The sequence below is a fragment of the Pteropus medius genome, unplaced genomic scaffold (assembly GCF_902729225.1).
Source record: "Pteropus medius unplaced genomic scaffold, Ma_sr-lr_union100, whole genome shotgun sequence".
Classification (NCBI taxonomy): domain Eukaryota; kingdom Metazoa; phylum Chordata; class Mammalia; order Chiroptera; family Pteropodidae; genus Pteropus; species Pteropus medius.
The window spans coordinates 5552889-5573773 of record NW_024349801.1 but is presented as its reverse complement, the minus strand read 5'-3'; the positions used below and the strand labels follow the sequence as shown (position 1 = coordinate 5573773).

Below are 20885 nucleotides of genomic sequence, written 5' to 3'. Positions count from 1 at the left end.
GATGATTGCTTCAGTAGGAACCCTCAGGGAATGGGCTGATCTGGATACCCAAATTATGAGGATAGCTAATGGTCTTCCCCCAATGACAAAGCAACCAGAACTTTTTAAAAATGATGACTTTTACTTCCTTAAATGGAAGTCAGTGTATTATAGCAAACCCCACCTTCTGACTTAAGAGATCAGTGGCTGTAACAGCCCCAAAGGCTCTGAGTACATCATTACAGCATCTACAACGAGACACTCCAGGGACACTGAGGAAGTCGGGGTCTGATTGCTTGAGCACTAAATGCTCCTGGTGCGCACCGTGCTGCATTCTTGTATCTGCTTTTTGTAGCTTTTCTGTTTTTCCATTGCTGTCGGCTAGTCATTTGACAAACACTTATTAACAGAACAGTCTGTGATCCAGGGACTTTGCTGAATAAGTCCCTACCCTCGAAAAAATACACAATCTAGCCTGGCAAACAAAACAAAGTATGTGAACACCATGCAATGAGAGTTATCACAGGATGAATAGGAACATCAAAGAAAGAAGAAATTTAACTCTGCCTGGGGGGAGGTGTTGATCAGGGCAGGCTTCATAGAAGAGATGATGTTTGATATAGGTCTTGAAGGATGACTTAGAGTTCATCCAGCTAACAGGGTAAGGCCAAAGGGGGCTCTTATCAACTACTTCATGAATAGACTCTAACAGAATTCCAGAAGAAAGCAATAGTTTCTGTGGGCAAGTTCAAAATGCTTGCCTCCCCCTACCCTTCTTTCTATTCCTGACTTGCCAGAGGCTAGAGGAACATATAATTAGCATATTATTACTGTGTGTGAAACAACAATTCGAAGGCTCAAAATGACTTTTCTGAGGGGCTCCTCTAGCTTGCTCACCCCTACTCCAGGAGGGCAGGAATCTTGTTCCCTACAATATCTCAGGTGCCCACAATGGTGCCTGACACACTGGTCATGCTCGGTAACTATTTTTTGATTAAATGAAGAGCATTTGCTTCATCTTATGTAGCTACTTTTCAGTCCCTAAATCTCGGCCTCATTCAGTTCAGTGGGAGATGCCATTTTATAAAAGTAAAACCAATCTCCTTCCTGAATTTTAAAGGTATAGCTGCCACCCACAGACAGCAGGAATGACTAGACCAGCAGCGATGATCAGATGTGGACAGACAGATAACAAATGACTGGTCTGGACAAATTTGCCCTTTAAAAAAAAAGCATGAGGAAAGGGCAGACCAACAACATGACATTGCTAGAATTAGCCACGCTTGCGTAATGAATGTGGGGGTTCTTCTCTACCTTTCATGCTCACATCACCGGGTACGGTACCTAGAAGAACAAAGTAAACTCTAACCCTCAGCAGCCTTAGAGAACCAAGTAACCTGGATTCACATCCCGGCTCTGCCTCTTCCTGCTGTGTGACAATGGCCCAATAGCTTTCCCTCTCTGATCTCCAGTTCTCTGGGCTGGAGAATGGCTTTTCCATCTCTGCCTCAGAGTCCCTGCGTGGTGGGGACAGACACACAGAAGGCTTTCCATCCCTATGGCTATTAATGACATTCCCAGCCCTTGAGTTTGCCCATACATTTACAGATGACTCATTTTACTCTTCTATTGATTCGTGTATTTATTAACCCACATGAATATCCAAGACAGAACCCCTACTTTTCTTTGAGTACTCATTTCTGATGCAAAGGATTAAGGCAATAAAACATATCCTTGGCACCAGCTCCATGCAGGCTGGATTGGAAAGATGAAACCACGGCCAAGGGTACGACGCTGTGTCTGAATGTCAATTCTCATCAGCAGTGGTTGACAGCGTAAAGCCCTCACAACTGGGCCTGAGACTGAACAGATGGTAGAAACCGGAAGAAAATGATGACAAGGACAATGGTTACTATTATGGAGTAAATGGAGGCAGCGGGAAAACGAGAACACACGCGAACAAGACCAGGTGAGCGTGTGGGGTGAGGGGGCCGGTGGGGCTGGAGAGTCACCGTGGGGAAAGGCAGGTCTGAATGGAGGAAAAAGTGGCAGAACTAAAAATGCTGACCTGGGGAATAGCCACGAAAAGGACCAGGCGAAACTCTAGAAGGTCATAGAACAAAAGTAGTAGGAATAAAATGCATGCCACTCAGTAAAATCCAGAGTCCTCAGCATGGCCTGCAAGGCCGGCCACGCTCTGGGCCCTGCCCACCTCCGCTCCCTACCTCCCGCACGCTTGCTGCCGCGGCCTACGTGGTTTCTGTCCTGCTTACCCTTTCTCTTCTTTACATTTTAACAACTGAGATGTCATTTATATACCATCGAATTCACCTTTTAAGTGTACAATTCATTGGTTTTGTATATGCGCAGGTTGGGTTCCAGAACATTTCATCCCCCAAAAAGAAACCTCATACTCATTAGCTGTCACTTGTCATCACCTGTCCCTACCCTTCATCTGCTTTCTATCTCCATGGATTTGCCTGTTCTAAAAACTTCAAATAAATGAAATTATACAATATGTGGCCTTTGGTGTCTGGCTTCTTTCACCGAGTATAATGTTTTCAAGGTTCAGCCACGTCGTAGCGTACGTCAGGGGTTCATCCCTTTTTACAGCTAAATTCATTGTCGTCGACAGACATCTGGGTGGTTTCCACTTTTTGGCTATCATGAATAATGCTGCTGTGGGCATATTCGAGTACAGGTTCTGGTATGGACACGTGACTTCCTTTCTCTTGAGTAGATACTAAGGAGTGGAATTGCTAAGCTTAACTGTTCCAGGAACCGCCAAACTGTTTTCTACAGCGGCTGCACCATTTTCCTTTCCCACCAGCAGTGCATGAGGGTTCCGATTCTCTGCATCCTCACCACCTGCTATTACAGCCTGCTAGTGAGTACGGTGTGATATCTCACTGGGGATTGATTGGCATCTCCCTAATGACTCACATCGTTGACCATCTTTTCATGTGTTTATTGGCCACTTGTTGACCTTCTTTGGAGAAATATCCATTCGAATCCCTTTTCAATTGGGTGGTTCTCTTGTTACCGTTGAGTTGTAAGAGCTCTTTATATATTCTGGACACCAGGCCATTATCAGATTTGAGGGCCTTCCCTTTTGCTGGACACACTTCCTCATTCAGATGGCCACACATTCAGGTCTCTTCTCATTCAGGGCTCTCCTCGGTGTCACTCCTCTTTAAGTCTCCTCGGACCACCCTGGCTAATGGTGGCTTTCCTGCAGTCTGTAGCCCATTGCTTCGTTTTATTTTCTTTATGGCACTCATCTTGTTTTGAAGTGACCTCACTTGCTAGCTTGTCTATTGTCTGTCCCTGCACTCCCAACAGAAAGTAAACTCTGTGACTTAGAGCACTCCACTTCTCCAGGATCCAAAGTGCCTGGCACACAGTTAAGTCCTCATTTTAAATTTATTATTGAATTAATGAGTAACTACAAATCACCAAAGAAGAAAGTTACTTCCCTGGAATCAGACACATGGCAGTAGGTTTTGCCAAATCAGGAACAGAGCAAGCGGCATCCAGTTCAGGGCTGCAAGAGCTACCAGAGTGAACACAGGCCCTCCTCTGTCGGGCAGGGAGCCACAGGGGATGGGACACCCTGGGCTCACACAGGGGCTGTCCAGAGCCTGGCTCTTCTCACTCTTCCCCAGAAGTCCCAACATGACCCACAGGGGCCCAGGTCCAGTCTGAGGCAGCAGCTTTCTTCATTTGCAAACCATGAACAATACACTCCATTCTGTAGACAGGGTAGAATTATAGCCAAAAAAGGGGAAGAAAACTACTTCCGGGTCAGATCAGATGACCTCTAAGGGATATCCTTTCAGACAAAAGAAGCAATGTCAGAATTTTACCCTGGGAAGGATAGAGGCATTTGAATTGTAGAATGTTGCTCCCCAGAGACCATCACAGGTTTTCCACTTCAACAAAAGTGGAAAAATTACCTCTGAGCTAAGTATTCCCACAAATATAACACCAGCCAGAGGCACGGGCATTAGGGACTACCCTTAGCAGTCAAGAAAAGAGCTTGTAGAAAGTTGTGAGGAGAATAGATCCTAAGAGTTCTCGTTGCAAGAGAAATTATTTTTCTTTTCTTTTATTGCATCTATTTCAGAGGAGGGATGTTATCTGAACCTATTATGGTAATCATTTCACAATATATGTAAATCAAACCATCATGCTGTACATCTTAAACTTATATAGTCATGCACGTCCATTATTGCTCAATAAAAAATGAGAAGAGAAAACAGCTTGCCTGTGGTCCTCCCTCCTTGTTTCAAAGGAATTTCAGTTGCAAGTATCAGGAAGCAGTGGGGAGTCAGGAGTAGTAGCCAGGAGCACAGCCACCAGGTTAGGAACACAGCTCAACCACCCTCTGTGCAACCCTGGGCCAGTGCCTTCATGTCTCTGAGCTTCATCTATGAAATGGGAACGACGGGGCCCACCACACTGGGTCATGGTGCAGATTAAATGACCGTAGCTGACAAAACAGTAGTCCCTAAAGATGCCCGTGTCCTAATCTGCAGAACCTGTGACTATGTGACCTAGCAAAGGGGACTCTGCAGCTGCGATTAAGTTAAGGCTCTCAACATCTAAATGATCCAGATGGGCCCAGTGTCATCACAAGCATCCTCGCATGGGGAAGAGGGAGGCAGGAGAATCGGAATCAAAGAGATGGCATTGCTGGCCTGGAAGATGAAGGGACAGGCCATGAGCAAAGGGATGCGAGCAGCCTCTCGAAGCTGAAAAAGGCTAGGAAATGGATTCTCCCCTCAAGCTTCCAGAAGAAAACGGCCCTGCTGACACCTTGATTTTAAGCCCAGTGAAACTAATTTTGAACTTCTGGGCTCCCAAACTATATAAAATGATTAAATTATGTTGCTTTAAGCCACTAAGTTTGTGAAAATTTGTTGTAGGAGCCATAGGAAACTCATACAATGACTCAGCACAATGCCTGGCACAGTAAAGGTTCAGTGCTCGCCATTATTTTTTAAAGTATTATTATTCTTTGTTATTGGCAAAGAAGCTTCCACAAATGCATAGAAGATAAAATGAGTGCATGAGAAAAAATAAGATAGATGACCATAAACTAGGTCCAGAACTAAAACAAGATCAAAAGCAGGTTAATTTCAAAAAGCGCTGATGAAATAAAACACAAAATGCTGAGGTAACAGCCCTGCCTTCAGTCACAGGCCTCTGGGGACCTGGTCCTGCTGAGGCCACTGAGCTGAATGTAAAAAGCCAAAAGCATAGCATAAAATTAAATGGATAAGGAATGTAGGCATGCAGGGACTCCGAGCAGGAGACCCGGGCTACAGGCCAGCTGAGGCAGGGGTAACAGCCTGGGGGCCTAGGGGCCTGCAGATCCTCACACAGATCACAGATCACTGTTATGTTGGCAGAGGGGCCAGCAGGCCTTCCAGGGTTGAGCTCAGTTCTCAAACATCTCAGAAGAATGTCATTCATTCATCTATTCAGGTGATGATGGTAGAACAAAGACCCAAAACAGACCAGGATTCTGCCCCGCCAGGAGCTGCGATTCTAGCAGGAGAGTCAGATGACAAACGGATGCACAGGCTCATGTGGCTATAACTTGGGAAACTGGTTAAGTCCTACAATCATGACTTTGCCCACACAAGGAAGTGACACACCCACTAGGAAAAAAGAGATTGGGACTAGCTAACCATGAAGGATGGAGATTCTCCACTGAGGATACTGCCACCAGAGTGACAAAGCCCCTCTTTCCAGGGCCTTGCTGTGGAATTGAAGAAACAGACAATCATTGCACAATGTAGTGGCATCATAAAGGCAAGGAACGCATCTGAGCCCAGGGAATATGCATTTACACTGGGCCTTGACAGATATATACGAGTCCTCCAGGAAAGCAAAATGGATGAGGACAGAGCACGAAGACTGTCCACGAGTCTTAAGGAAGGGGGAGGGCAGAGCAGCACAGTGCAAGGGGAAAGCTGGGAGCTTCAGACACAGATCTGGGTTCAAAGTTCAGTTTTTCCACTTATTGTACCATCTCAAGTGAGCGACTTTTGACTCTCCAAGGAAACCATAAGTAAAATGGGGATAATTCCTACTTACAGTTGTCACTGTACTCACTCCAGCCACATCCCTCACAGATGAGAAAAAGTAGATGAGTTAATACATGCAAAGCACCTACACAGTGCCTGGCATTTGGGCATCCACGAGGTCAGAATCTTATGTGTTGAGGATATGCATGGCAGGGTGGGTAGCTGGTGAGCATCTGCTGGAAAAATTTCCTGAGGTATAACTGAAATCAACCTCCGGAAGAAGATGCAGCCAAGTGATTGAAAAAAGAGGCTGACAACTTCAGAATTAAATCAAAGAGTTTATTAAGGGAACTTATGGATAACTTGGGCAGCAGCAAGATGGCAGATCTCCGCACCCAAAAGGGGATGGGGGCCTAATATTTATACATATTATACATATAGCCTCCAGGAACACAGGTGGCTTGATCCAGTGGCATGGACTTGTTAAGAGCTGCACATTCCAAAGCCCACCCATCCTGGGATGACCTAGAAGTCACTGAGAGCAACTTGCTTCTTAAGATGGTGTTGGTCACACCAAACACTTGAGACCATTTTGCCTAATAGCACCCTGTCATAAAGGGCATCCATGTAATCTCTAAACATTTGGACCTTATGGCAAAAAATACAAAAGGTTCTTAAGGGGAGAGGGGTTGATGCAATCTGATGTGAAGTTTAGAAAGCCACCTCTGGCCTGGACTGCAAGTTCACTGGAGTCGGGGAAAGGGCCCAACTCAGCTTTCGGCAACTTGGCACACAGTAGGTGTTCACCAAATGTCCTGGAGAAGGAAATACCATAATCAAAGGTGGGGCCCTAGGAAACACCCACACTTATGGGGCAGGAAGAGAAAAGAGAACCAAGAGAAGGAAGTGAGAACAAGAGATGAGAGAAATAGAGGGAGAACTAAGGAACCATTGCAAGGCAGAAGCAGAGGGAAGGGTATATTTTCAGTAAGTAGAGGTCACTGACAAATGCTTCAGGGAGGTCAAGTGGAGGAAAGACAAAGAAATGGTCACCAGATTTGGCAGCCAGAATAACCAAAGACCTATGCATGGGATTCCATGCTCTGGGTGTGGGGGGACACCAGAATGTAATGAGGTGAAGAAGGGAGCGGGGACACCAGAATGTAATGAGGGGAGCAGGTAGACATAATATCTACACGATCCATAAGCAACACTTTCAAAAAGTTTACATTAACTCCTAAGGATTTTCAAGGGGCAAAAACTCAATTCAATTCAACTAGTTGAACACTAGTTGAACAAAGGACACTCTACTTACCAGGAAGACGAACATCTAGCAACCTTCCCCATGCGAGATGTGGCCACAAACTCAAAAGCAAGCACAAATATCACCTATAGACAATCTGAAAAAGAGCTGTCACAAAACCCATGAGCTTATGACACAAGCCATGCGATGCAGCTCAGGACCTCCCAGCAATAGGTATGTGAGAAAAGGATATTGAGACTGAATGTTGCAGAAAACTATGAAAGCAGTGGCTCAATCGCCCTTTAGGGTGCCACTTAAAAATCATAACCCAACATTGTTTCTTAAACAAAGCCAGTGCTCAGCCAATGTTTATTGAGTGTATAACTGACACACTGTTTAGCACTTCACAATGTCCAAAGCACTGATTTAAAGCTTCCTTTTGACTTCATATCCTTTTAGACCCATTAGACAATCTCTCTCCTTCCCTTCTCACTCAAATTTCTGAAATCCACGTGTATGTACAACTGTGGCGGGGTGGGAGCGGGGGACCCAAGGCAGAACAGCATGATACATAGTCTGCCAATTGTACATGTGTTGTACTGCTACACACACAGTGCCACAGACGGCAAGTGTATTTGTCTCTTGCATTCCATCACCCTTCTTTGGTTATGGCAAAGATTCTCAACTTGACCACAAACTCTCGTTAGACTCTTGACCACAAACTCTAGTCAGAGCTCTTTCTCAACTAGGTCTCAACTTGTGGACTTGTGTGTTCATCTCTCCATTATCTGATTTTAGCAACAATCCTGCTAAGTCAGTTTAGCCAGAATCCCCCATACTCCATATCTGATCACCCTTGAAATATGAGCATGGTCCTCATCCTCCACCATCCTCCTGGGGTGATGTATGAGCACCCCAGCCTGCCTTCAGCAAGAATATTGTTAGGTTGGTTTGGCCAGAATCCCCCTCACCCCTGATGCTTCCTCTTGGTAATTTTCCATCCACTCACCCTCAACCTGCTCTGTGACTATAAATTCCCACTTTGGCTTGTTGTACTCAGAGTTGAGACCAATTTTTCTTCCCTACTTTGCAATGGTCTCTATACTTATCACAACAGTCCCCTGAATAAAGTCTGTTTTACCATTCTTTAACAAATGTCAGAATAAATAATTTTTTCTTTAACAGTAAACACGCCCCCATCTTCCTTAGGAATGAACCCACTGCCACTCTCAGTACCTGGTCAGGCTGACCCCATCCTAGAGGGGCATCGCTCAAGCCTATGTTAATGTAGTTTGTCATTCTTCTTGAGATAGAATAGACCAGAGGAGGGAGCTGTGAGAGGATGCATGGTTAAGTATGGCCTCTTTCAATCCCTTTCTTAAACATCTATGCCAAGTGTTCGAGCAACCTCTTCCAACATAACTTTCATGATGAGGGGGTCTCACTACCTCCAGTGACAGCCCATTCTAACTTGAGGACAGTTCTTCCTCATATGGACCCAAAATCTATCCCTGAAACTTCTACTGTTTGGTGCTCTTCTATTACAGGGAGTTGGGATGGGGGTAGCAACACTGAAGAAGTTCACATCTTCCACATAACAGCCGCTCAAACATCTGAGGACAACACACATGTCCCCCTGAGGTGTCACTCCTCCAGGTTAAATATGCCCAATTTCCTTATCAGTTCTCACATGAGAGGTTTTGAATTCCTTGCCCAACCTGGATTCTCCTCTATTATCCTGTTCACAGCTGCCTACCCTAGGGAAATGATTGGAAAAAAACCCAAACAAACAAACAAAAAAAACTCACTCAAGCTGGCTTAAGAAAAAAATTCAATTGGCTCAAAAAAATTCAAATGGCTGGATCCAAGAATTTAAGCCATGTCATCTGGTCACCACTCTCTATCTTTGGCTCTGTTCCTGAGTTCTCAGACAGCTTTCTCTCCAAACGGTAGATGGGTCCTATAAGCTCCAAGCCTTCGTTATGCTTACAGGTCTTAAACCCAGAGAAAGATAAAGGGATTCTTTCCCAACAACTCCACCCAAAATCTCAGGAATGAATCTGATTGGCTTGACTTCAGCTTCCTGGGCCCAACCCTCAACCAATCAATTAACAGAGAAGATGACCTACTCTGATTGGCCAGGTCTGGGTCAAGAGCCCTCCCAGTGGGAAGGGGAAGAATCATCCATGCTGGAACTACATTGGCTGAGCAGGATTATTATAAAATAGGAAGAAGGAGACATTCTCCCAAAGGATGGAATGCTGGACAGACAAAAACGTTGGAAACCACATCTCTCTGTGAGTAGTGTTTTGAGCTGAACACTCCGGGCTCACCAGAGCATCATGGGAATATCATCTGCACCCAGACTATCATCCAGCCAACATCACAGGGCATCTACCCCAAATCAAGCTTCATGTTGACACTGCCCTCCATGAATGTACCTTTTCTGGTAACCAACCCACACATCAAGTTTATTTCAACCTCTCCACTAATGTGCAACACCTAAGAAGGTGCTACATTAACAATAGCCACATTTATTGAGCACTGACCCTATACCAGGCACTGCCCTACAAGCTTTATATGTGTCATGTCAGTTTATCTTCACAACCTAGGCATTACGTGTAACCATTATCATCAACTTACAGATGAAGAAACAGAGAATCTGGGAGACTTGCCCACGGTCACACAGCACACCAGGGTGTCTCAGTGGAGCAAGACACCCTGGCTCTACCATCAATACTCATAACTGATCGGCTCTAAAATCAGCACCAATAAAAAACTAGATTCATTCCCAGATGCCTGGATTCTTTCCAAAATAAAACTACTTACAACAGAGTACCTTGGGGTCCATCAATAAAGGAATAGTTAAACAATGTTACATTTATATGAGAGAACATTATGTAGCCACTTTAAAGGTTGGGCAATGACAATAAAACATCAGCTTCATGAGGACACGGGCCTTCCCTGCTTCTGTGTTTATCTTCAGTGCCTAGTACAGTATCCTGCAGAGTAACCAACTCATGTCCATTGAAGGAAGAAAGGAAGGAAGGAAAGAAGGAGGGAAGGAAAGAAAGAGGGAAGGAAGGAAAGAAGGAAGGAAGGAAGGAAGGAAGGAAGGAAGGAAGGAAGGAAGGAAGGAAGGAAGGAAGGAAGGAGGGAGGAGGAGAAGGAGGGAGGAGGGAGGGGAGGGAGGGAGGAGGAGAAGGAAGGAAGGAAAAGAGGGAAAGGGAGGGAGGGAGGGAGGGACGGGGGAAGAAGGGAAGGAAGGAAAGAAATGAGAGGGGAAGAGAAGAAAAGAGGGGGAGGGGACGGAGGACAAATGAATGAACAAATTTCTGCATGGTAACCGAACTATATCTGGTTTGTATTCTCTTCTTTTTTCTTAGTCTTGGTTTCTGAATATTCTACAAGGAACATGTTTTACTTGTAAGGTGCAAAAGCAGAACGTGATTTCATAGATGGCCCAAGCCAATGCCTTGTCACATATAGGTGATCTATGAGCCCTTTATGCTTTGATCAGAGAGAGATCATGTGTCCAGTTAGTCTGGCAAATGGTTCCTTTCCTGCTGTCTTTGCCAGCTGAGCCCCAGCTCCTCCTGACTCCCAATGGCTCTTTCAGGGGAACCAGAGACCCTACAGCGCAGCTCAGTACCCATTTCCTCTCCGTCGCCTCTTCACCTTCCCACCTTTCTGGTGCTCTCACACCACATTCTCTACTTCCACATTAATTAAATTCTACCAATGAGATCACAGCGATGCTAATTAACATTTATGGAGCACTTGACTATATCCTAGGTACCAAAGACTTGCTTCCTTTCTCCTCCTAATGACCACATTATACCAGAAGGATGACCAAGGATGACCCTGTGGGTGCTCCAGGTCACATGACTGGCAAGTATTGAAACCCAGGCCATCTGATGCGGCCCAAATCTTTAACCAGTGCGCTAACCAACTCTTACCACATACTGAGCACCTATGGCATGTGGACCTGGGCCGAAGTCTACTGCATGCCCACACTGGGCCCGATGCTCACTGCATGCCAGCTTAGGGTCGAGGAGTGCCTACTGTGAGCTAACCCAGGGTTAAGCCTCGACAGTGTGCTGAGGTGGGGCATACACTGAAGGCTTCAGAACAGACAACGCAATGTCATAAGCACTATAAGAGGAAAAATAATGATATAAAGGGACAATAACAACAGTCAATGTGTATCAAGGGCCGGTGCTCTCATTTTAGAGGTAATATTTTAGTTACCCTCAGAGATAGGCATTGTCAGGATCCCCATTTTACAGACCAGAAAACTGAAGAGTAGAGGAAGGAATGGCCTTGCCCAAGGCCACACAATAAGAGAGGGGCAGAGCTGGGATGCGAATTTAGAGCTTTTCTGATTCCAAAGTATCCTGGCTGTTCAAATAAAGAAGGGATCGAACTAGGCTGAATATCAGATGGGTTGAGATAAGGAAGATGAATCCTCTTGGAGGCAATATCCAAAGTCAAAGGCCCGAAGGCTGGGAGTGTTGCACAGTGTCAGGCTACAGGTGCACAGAGAAGGGTTTGGGAAGCTATTGGGCAGGAGACGTGGGTGGAGACAAGTTGAATGGAATGCCAATCAGATGGCCTATGCTTAATTCAGTGGGCAGAGGGGAGTCATGGAAGGTTAATGAACAGAAGAGTGACGTGATTAGAGAGGTGTTTTAGAAAGTTACTCGAAAGATGCGGGGAGAATGGATATAAGATGAGAAAGAGCAAAGGCTGGAAAACTGTTGCAATAAAGGAGTCATGGGTGAGAGGCAATGGACCTGTTTTTTAGTTTGCCCCTCTCAGGAAGTAGCGCACACCCAACCCAACTCCCCAGCCCCGACTCTTCTTTTAGAGAGCCACCCTCCCCTGCTCCAGGGGTGGGCACTGATCCAGACTCAGTCAGCCAGAGTCCCGGGGACTGGTTCAGGATGGACACAAAAACCCAGCCAGGCTGAGGATAGTCTGGAGACCCAAAATCATTGGCAGAAGGACTCTCTCTCTCCATTGGGATGGCTCTGCCTGTGGCCTGGAAGCAGAGAAAGCTGGTGGCCACGTGTATCACCACTCAATGAGAACCTGCCCTCCGGCCCGCCCGCCCACAAGAAGGGCGATAAAGGAGGAAGGCAGAGAGAGGCAGGAGATGGAAGAGATGGGGTTTGAACTTGGGCAGCCTTACGTGTAGCTAGCTAGCACTTCTCTTGGACTTTCCAACCATGGAAGTTACAGACCGATTTTTTGCGTAAGCTAATCTGCATGGAGATTCTCTCACTGCACCTGAGAGATCTCTGACCACCTATATGGACTGAAGTATGGTGTAGAAGCAAGAGCAGAGATGGAGATGATGACGGACCGCTTAGTGCAGAAGGAGGAGCCAGATGAGTCCAAGGCCAGAAGAGCCAGTGCAGGGCCAGACAGGTCTCCAAATCCTGCCAGCAGAAAGGAGCAGGAAGATGATGGCCCAGCAACTTTCCAGATCGGCGACCTTCCAGAAAATAGCTGCAGTGGACAAGGAGAGGCCAGGCCTGGGGGCTGGGAGAGATGACAGTGGGAGGCTGGACAGACAGATTCCATCCTGGAAAATGCTGGGCAAGAACAGGAGAAGGAAGATAGTAGCCAGAGAGGAGAGGGGAGGGGAAGGAAAGTGTTTCAGAGAGACAATGACCCAGGAGGGGCTGTCAGAGAAAGAGCCCAGGAGGAAATGCCCCACTCCTAACCCTGCAGCCCAGAGCAATGGAGACAGAGACCAGGTGCAGTTCCTGGTCTTCCAAGTCCTCTGTGCACCTTGTGAGATGTCTGGAAACAGGAAGCCTGTGCTAAAGGGGACCCTCAGGCCTGTCAGGACACCTGGCTGAAAATTAGGCCTACAAAGAGCCCTCCCTGCATCACACAAGTGGGCAAACATGTCTTTAATAAGCTGCAAACAATCCCACAAGCCCCAACCAGAACCTGCTGTACCACTAAAGAAGTCTCATGGCTGGGAGAGGAGAATCTAAAGCACTTCTTAGAGCTAAAAGGACAAGAACATGGGCCTTGGAGCCAGCCTGCCTGGGTTCGAGACCCCCCAGCTCTGCAATGTCCTAGCAGTGTGATCTTGGGCAAGACGTTGAACCGCTCTGGGCCTTGGTTTACTCATCTGTAGAAGGGAAACAATCTCAGTAACAGAGACAAAGCATGTCAAGTGCAGGGACAGACACATCAAAAGTTACTAGTTAGTGTTCCGATTCCTTTGTCACTAGGTTGTAAGGACACAGCAGCGGGAAGCAACAAGCTTTTCGGGGAGGAACAAGAGCAGACACAGCACCCATAACTCGCCTATACATTTGTCTAACAGATGGCTGGGGAAGGAAGGCAGACTTCCAGCCAAAGCAGACTGAGCTTTCAGATCCCACAGTCCATTCATAAGATCAACAAGCAGCAGGGAAAGCATTTTTAGTTCCCCCGCCAGGCATGCCCCACTCCCATCCCTGTCCTTGGAGGAAGGGTCAGAGTAGAAAACCGCAAAGCCCAAGGGAGGAAGGAAGTGTTCTCTGACCCAAGCAAGCCCTTCCAGTTTAGCAGGCCCAATGGCCAGAAGCATCTGTTCAGAATCTATTGACAGGATGCTCTTTCTTCCCCGGGTCACCTTCTCCTACTTGATGAAGAGAACAATAATAGCTTCAGAGGCAGAACCCAGTCTGATGGGGGCAGGGGGGGCGGAGTGATGGATGGCCAGGCAGCAGGAGGAAAGAAACTGGTAGTTTACTGTCCCCCAGTTCAGGGAATAGGAAAGCTGGCCTGAGAAACAAAGCCTCAGAGCCAGCAAGGCAAAAATCACTGCTGAATCTCCTATTTGTGCACCAAATCGGGAGAAAGTCAAGAGTTTATGCTTATTCCACTTGCAAAAGCATTTGCCACGGTGGCAGAAGAATAGCAGTGGTTGAGAGGGCTCCTGAGTCAGGGGTCTGGGTCCCAATCCTGACCCCACCAACTCTCCACCCTGTGCATCTTAGGAAATATGAGTCGTTATGGTACTTTATGAGTCTGATATTTTGAACCAATCTTTTACAAAAGCAATGAGTGAAAGTCTGGAGGCAGCTCTCAGAAAGACATTTTAGTTGGAAGAACATTAAAAAGAAAAAACCTAGTACCACCAGCCCGTAGCCGACACTTCATAAATATTCTGTGAATGAGATTAATTCAAAATGTCATTTGATTAAGAAAGTAGTTAGAAAAAGGAGCAGTCGCATGATCCTTAGCACAATTTTGTACTTTAGTTCACAAATGACCATGTAGTTTGTACAGGCATTGTCCTGAGCATATGACACACAATGACTCACTTATCTTCACAACAACCCTCCAAGGTTACGGGTGAGGAAAACCAAGGCCCCCCAGAGGTAAAGTAACTTGCCCCAACCAAACAGCTAGAAAGTGACCACTCAGGGATTCAAACCCACTCTCCCAGGCTAGCTCAGAGCCCACGCCCTAACCTCCAGGCTGTGCTGCCTTTGTCTGAATATGTTTCCAAGCTAGAGACCAAGGGCTAGGAGGAAGCCCACTCTCCGATCTCAGCTTTAAAGGGACCTATTTACCAATGATGCCGAGCCTTTGACTTGATCGAGGGGTTTAGGGTTATGCACACTACCTGTTCTTTCCTTTTAATGGTTCATAATACACCAGGGAAGTGCACAAAGTTTACAAATCTTAAGTATTTGCTTAATGATTTCTTATATGTGCACACACCTCTATAACCACCTCTAAGATCAAAATACAGGACATTTCCAACGCACCCTCCCCCAAGCCTTCCTTGTGCTCCCTCCCTGTCAGTGGCTCTCTATCCCAAAATGTGACCACTATTCTGACTTTACACAGCACAGATTAATGTTGCCTTTTCTACAGTTTCCTATAAATGGAATGTGGGGTGTATTCTTTCATATCTGGCTCTATATTAATCAAATAAAAAACATATATCCAGCACACTGAAAATGATTGTGGTTGAAAGGAGGGTGCACCTGACAGTTCGTTTCTCTTGCTCCAGTATTTTTATTTTGGCTCACTGACCGATCAAAGGGAAAGGTGGGAGGGCTGAACACTGGAGTTTGGAACCGCAAGAGTTGGCTGTGGAAAAACCAGTGATCCGCAGGGGGCAAAGGAGCTGTCCCACCCGGAGAGGGTACTGCGGAGCAAGGAAGCTAGGCAGGCAGTCACCATTGGTTGCTCCAGATGTCCAGAAAGGAAGCTTTTTGAGGCTTTAAAATGCTCAAATCTTCCAGAGCCGGGGGCGCCCAGAGTGGCCACAGGCTCTTCCCAGTTTGGCCTCTGCCACTCCTCCCCCAGACTTTAACAATTTCTCAAAAGATCAGGAATTCCCCCAAAAGGTGCGTCTCATACCTGTGCACAGTTGGATGAAGTCCTGATATTCCGCTCCCTGCTCGCCCGGGACGATGGTGGAGCCCTCATATTTAAAAGTCACCCTTTGGATTGGGAGAAGAAAAAACAGACACACGTCAGCGTTGGTAGCTGCATGGTGCCGAGCTTCCAGCAGGACAATCTAAAAGATGCCCTGGCTCGAGAGAAGCCAGTGCTGGCTTTCCACGCTGTCCTGGGTTAGGGCTGAGGAAGACAGCACCGGATGACCCTTAATCCGTCCCGCCTGGAAGACGGCTCAGTGCACCAGGCCCCTCGCGAGCTTGGGGAGCGGGGCCTGGAGAGCAATAGAAAGTTCCTCACCAGATGACTGCCGAGCCGTCGTCGCGCACCAGGTTGTACGCCTCCCGGCAAGCCTCTTTGTCGATTTTAGTGGCCATTGCCGCGGGACCACAGCGGGGACACTCTGCCCAAGAGCACCAAGCACGCCCCGGGCCAGCCGCAGGGATCGGAGCGCGGCGGGGACGCGGCGAAGGCGGGCGAGCGAAAGCGGCGGGTGACTGCAGCGGCGAGAGCTACGCAGGGATGCGAGATCCGTGCTTCGAGCGCGGCGGCAGCTGCGAGTGCGTACTGAGCGCTCGCCTGGACCAAGGCCGCGTCGCCCCGCCCCCTGGGACGCCCCGCCCAGACCCCTTCCAGCCATTGGCCCCCCCAGGCCGCGGCCGCTCCGTCCCCGCTCATCATTAGTGGCCGAGCCGCGGGGGCGGGGTCTCTTTACTCGCAGGCGACCAATCTTAGCCCGGTGGGTTGCGCAACTCCGCAGTGAGGGCTAAAGGGGCTTTTTCCCCCTCCCTCTACCGCCTCTCTGTCTCTCCTCCTTCTTCCTCCTCCCTCCCCCTCTTCTTTCTCTCTTCTCCCTCCTCCCCTTCTTCTCTTCCCCAACCCCTTCTCGCCTCCCCCACTCCCCAACTCCTCCCCCATTTCTTCCTCTGACCCTCTCTCACCTCTTCTACCCTTTTTGCTCTTGTCTCCTCCTCTTGAACAGCTGTATTGTTCACTCCCCCCTCTGCTCTCCTCCTTGCTCCACCCACTATTTAACCCCTTCTCCCCCTACCCTATTCCCTCCCTCTCCCTCCACCAGCCACCTCCCCTCCTCTTTCCTCCTTCTTTCACCCTCCAGTATCCCCACCCCCAACTCCTTCCTCCGTATTCCCTCTTTCTCAAGCTCTCTTCCTCCACCTCTTCCCTTCTCCCTTCCCTTCTCTCTTCCTCTTCCCTCCCCCACCTTGCATCTCCCTCCTCCTTAGTCCCCTTCCTTCCTTCTCCCCCCTCCCCAGGGCTGCAGAGCTCCCCAGATCCACAGGGGATCTCCAAGTGGCTGACTTAATGCATCAGACCAAAGGAGACTGCCCCCACCTCACCTCAGTGTTTGGCTCCGAGGTTTCTAGGTGGGGAGGAATTAGAAGGAATTAAGCATCTGAAACAGGAGGGGATACAAAGTGGACTGCTTCCAAAATGCTGGTGGGATCACTGTTTACTTTGTATTCTGGTTATTTGCATTCACATCTTATCTCTCCATTTGGGTTCCTCTGAGTGAAGAGCTGACTCATTCTGTCTTCTTCATTTCCTCACTGACTCACTCATTCATTCTCTCATCCAGTCATTCCACAGAGACCAGTTACAGTGTCAAGACAGATAAAAGGGCCAGATCCTGGAGACCAGCCTGCTACTTTCTAACTGTGGGTCCTTGGTCAAGCCTCTAAAGCTCGAAGATTACTTTACTAGAATGGAATAATACCGATACTGACATCCTAGGTTTGGTTTGTGGTTTAACCAAAATGATACATGTAAACAAATATATTAGATATTTAATGAAAGGTCATCGCTGTTGGTTATTAATTAAAATAAATCCTAAATAGAAATCCAAAAAGTCAAGGACAATGTCCAATTAATAATAAAATTCTGAGTGGCAAACAAAAAAGGTCAGTCAATGAATTAATCAATGGGTAGATGGTACCACATTTCCAGGAAAGTGGGGGCAGGTGTTGCTATTGCAAGGGAGGAACAAACTTTCCTCTACCATCAAGGTTCTTCCGGATGCTTTAATAATCAAATAGACATGAGACAGATTAGCAAGAGAAAATAACAAAATTTAACACTTACATATGTATGGGAGCCCCACATACAGGAGAGATTCAGAGACAGAAAAGGAACATGGGTAATAAGACATCCTGAACTAGGGATGAAGTATGTTTCCTTGGGGGCTTCAAAGAGTCATTGCAGAATGATAAGACGAGCAGATGCTTAGTAAATAGACATTTGTCCTGCCCTATATATAGGTCAAAAGAGGTTATCTCTGATAATATCTTATGGGCAAAGGCCCTTAATTCAGGTTCTTCTAGGTAGTTAAAGAAGGAGCAGAAGTTTCCCTTGAGCCTGCTGCTAAAGGTACCTTTGGCTCAGAACGATCTGTATACCATGGAGGCACATCTTGAAGTGACTCATTCTGAACCCTAACACTATAATAAAAAGACAAAAACAAAGAAATTCTGATTCAATGCAGCCCAAGGCAGTTCCTACCTTACTCCCTGATAAAGGTAATGAGGCAATTAACCACTGGAGAGAAAAACAGACAAAAATGGATCCACACATCACACCATTGACCAGGGTAAATTCCAAAAGAATCATAAATATAAACGTAAATAATGGAAACCACAAAAGTTCCAGAAGAAAACATAGGAGGCTTTCTTTATAAGTCTGGAATGGGAAAAGTCTTTCTAACCATGATCAAAATCCAGAAGCCATAACAAAAGATGGATACTTTCAAATATTTAAAAAGTCTTCAATAGAAAAAAACATACTGCCTCATGCAAAGTGTAAAAACAAAAGACAAAGCAGTGAAAAGTATTTGTAGCTCAAATCACAAAGAATCTTGCTGACTTCTGAGAAACCAATCTAAAAAAAAAAGAAAAGAGAAATGGGCACAGGATATGACCAGACAGATCAAATGGCTAGAAAAGCAAATTAAAGCAGGACTGAGATACCTTTAAAAAAAAATTAGCAGGTTGGCAACAATCAAAGTTTGACAAGCCTGATTTATTGGTGAGACTATGAAGACTCAGGCCCTCTCATACATAGCATCTTGGAGAACAAGTTGACACAATCCCCTTTGGAAGCCATTTGACAATATCTAGTAAATTTATAAATCTATATGCTCTTGACCCATCAATTTCCCCTCAAGGGTTAGTGGTGCCCAGCTGGATACTGGAATCACCAGGATGCCCTGGTTTCACACTCACAGATTCTGATAAAATTGATCTGAGGTGTGGACTGGGTAGCTCCCCTAGGTGGTTTTCATGTGCTGTGAGGCTGACAGCCACTGCTATACATACATTTGTGTGTGTGTGTGTGTGTGTGTGTGTGTGTGTGTGTGTGTGCGCGCGCGCGCGTGCACACGCAAAAGATAGTCAATGTTATTTACTGAGCTTTATTTCTAGTAGCAGAAGATTAAGAACAACCTGAATGCCTATCAGTAGAGGCCTGGGTAAAGAGAAAATGATACGAGTATGCCGTGGAGAACTATGCTGCTGTGAGAGAAGGAATGATGGAAAGAGAGAGAGAATGAGAGAAACTTTTCTCTATGTACTGATATGGAACGTTCTACAAGACAAGTCGTGGACAAAGGGAAGCAAGGTATAGAAGAGTATATTCGGAACATCTTTGGTGTACCTACCTTTTGGATAAAGGGGAGGAAGCTGTAAATAGATATTTATATTTGTTTGTATGTGCATAAAAACCTCAAAAGAAAAACAGCAGTTGTACCTGTGGGGGAGGTTAAGTAGGAAGCCAGGCACAAGGGAGAGCGAGGTGGGAGAGAATATTCACCATGTATCATTTTATTTTATTTTATTTTATTTATTTTTTTAACCATATGAATGTATTAATTATTGAGAATATTAAATAACAAATAAACAAAAAAAGTGGCTCCCAATCTGAATTTTATTCCAAGGTTCAGCGTTACTGGAGGAAGACCCGGAAAATATTCCACCTAACCGCTGTTTTCCTTCTTTTTGTTGTTGCTGTCGCCCTCTGCTGGAATGAAAATATAAAGGGTTAGTTTTTAAAAGAACCCGATTTTGAACACTCTCAGGTCAATATGCCTGGCTAACGCAGAAAAATAAACTACACGCCAGAAATAAATGCTATGTGTAAATATTTGTTTAAATTGGGATCCGTGCAATATAAAAAATCAATCTAATTCAACTCATGTTTCTTTAGAAGAGAAATTGAATCAAAATATTTGACACTACGTACTATGTGGAGGATTGGGGGAGTAGTATAATTTTGTGCATTCGTTCATTCATTTATTCATTCATTCCTAGCACGGGACCCATTATGTGTCCAAGGGGCTCACAAACACTTGCCTGTAGGGTGCAGGCACATAATGTAAATCAGCCAAGAACACAACCAATGAGAAAATTTTTCTAGAGAAGGTGATCCTCTGTGGTCTGCCCTCCTCTGAGAACTGACATCTAAAGGGGGCTGCTGGTTCTCAGCTCCGCCTTTGTTGCCATGCAAGAATGTTAGTATGAATGTGTCAAGCCTTCCAATTGCCTAAGAAATGCGAACGATCTGGATCTCTTTTTGGAACCTCTTGTTTCTTAAACTTGGGCAATATAAATGTTACATAAATGAGCCACCTGCTTGTGAATGTAAACTAGACAAATACTCTTTCTGCCCTCCTGAGGCTTATAGTCTAGCGAGGGAGACAATAGTAACTTCAGTGTTGATACTACAGGTTGTAAACAAAAGAACATTTCATTCAAATAGATTTCAACAATATTGGAGGGAAGTCATAGCTCAGTGACTGAAAAGATCAGGGCTAAGTGGAATTCAGGCATATTTCAATCAGGGTTTTGCCTCTATTGTTCTGTATGTTTCTATTTTGCCCTCCTTTGTGCATCCTTTAGGCAATTTCACCTTTAGACAAATTCTACCCTTCTGCCCGGCACCCCGTACCCAAAATTCTACATGGCTGATTTCTCATTCAGACCTCAAATGTTAACCCTCAAAGAGGCTTTCTCTAACATCCCAATATAAATTAGCCCACTCTGTAACCTCCACTGGTCACTATCACATAATCTTTTGTTTTCCATATCATTCATCACTATGCGAAGTTATCTTTTGTAATTATTTCTCTACTTATATATTGTCTATCCACTCCCAGAAGGATGTCAGGTCAATGAGGGCAGGAACAGCATCCATCT

At 46.0% G+C, this 20885-nt stretch overlaps 1 protein-coding gene across 1 annotated transcript in view; it reads right to left on the bottom strand.

Annotated features, from left to right (window-relative positions):
* The window catches only part of COTL1 (coactosin like F-actin binding protein 1), a 39513-nt gene extending 23258 nt beyond the window's left edge, over positions 1 to 16255 (bottom strand). The window contains exons 1-2 of the mRNA XM_039888760.1: positions 15982 to 16255; positions 15643 to 15725 (exon numbers count right to left, since the gene is read on the bottom strand). Coding sequence (XP_039744694.1) covers positions 15643 to 15725; positions 15982 to 16058 — 160 coding nt within the window. The 5' untranslated portion in view covers positions 16059 to 16255. The remainder of the gene's footprint in view (positions 1 to 15642; positions 15726 to 15981) is intronic.
* Positions 16256 to 20885: the final 4630 nt, after the last annotated feature.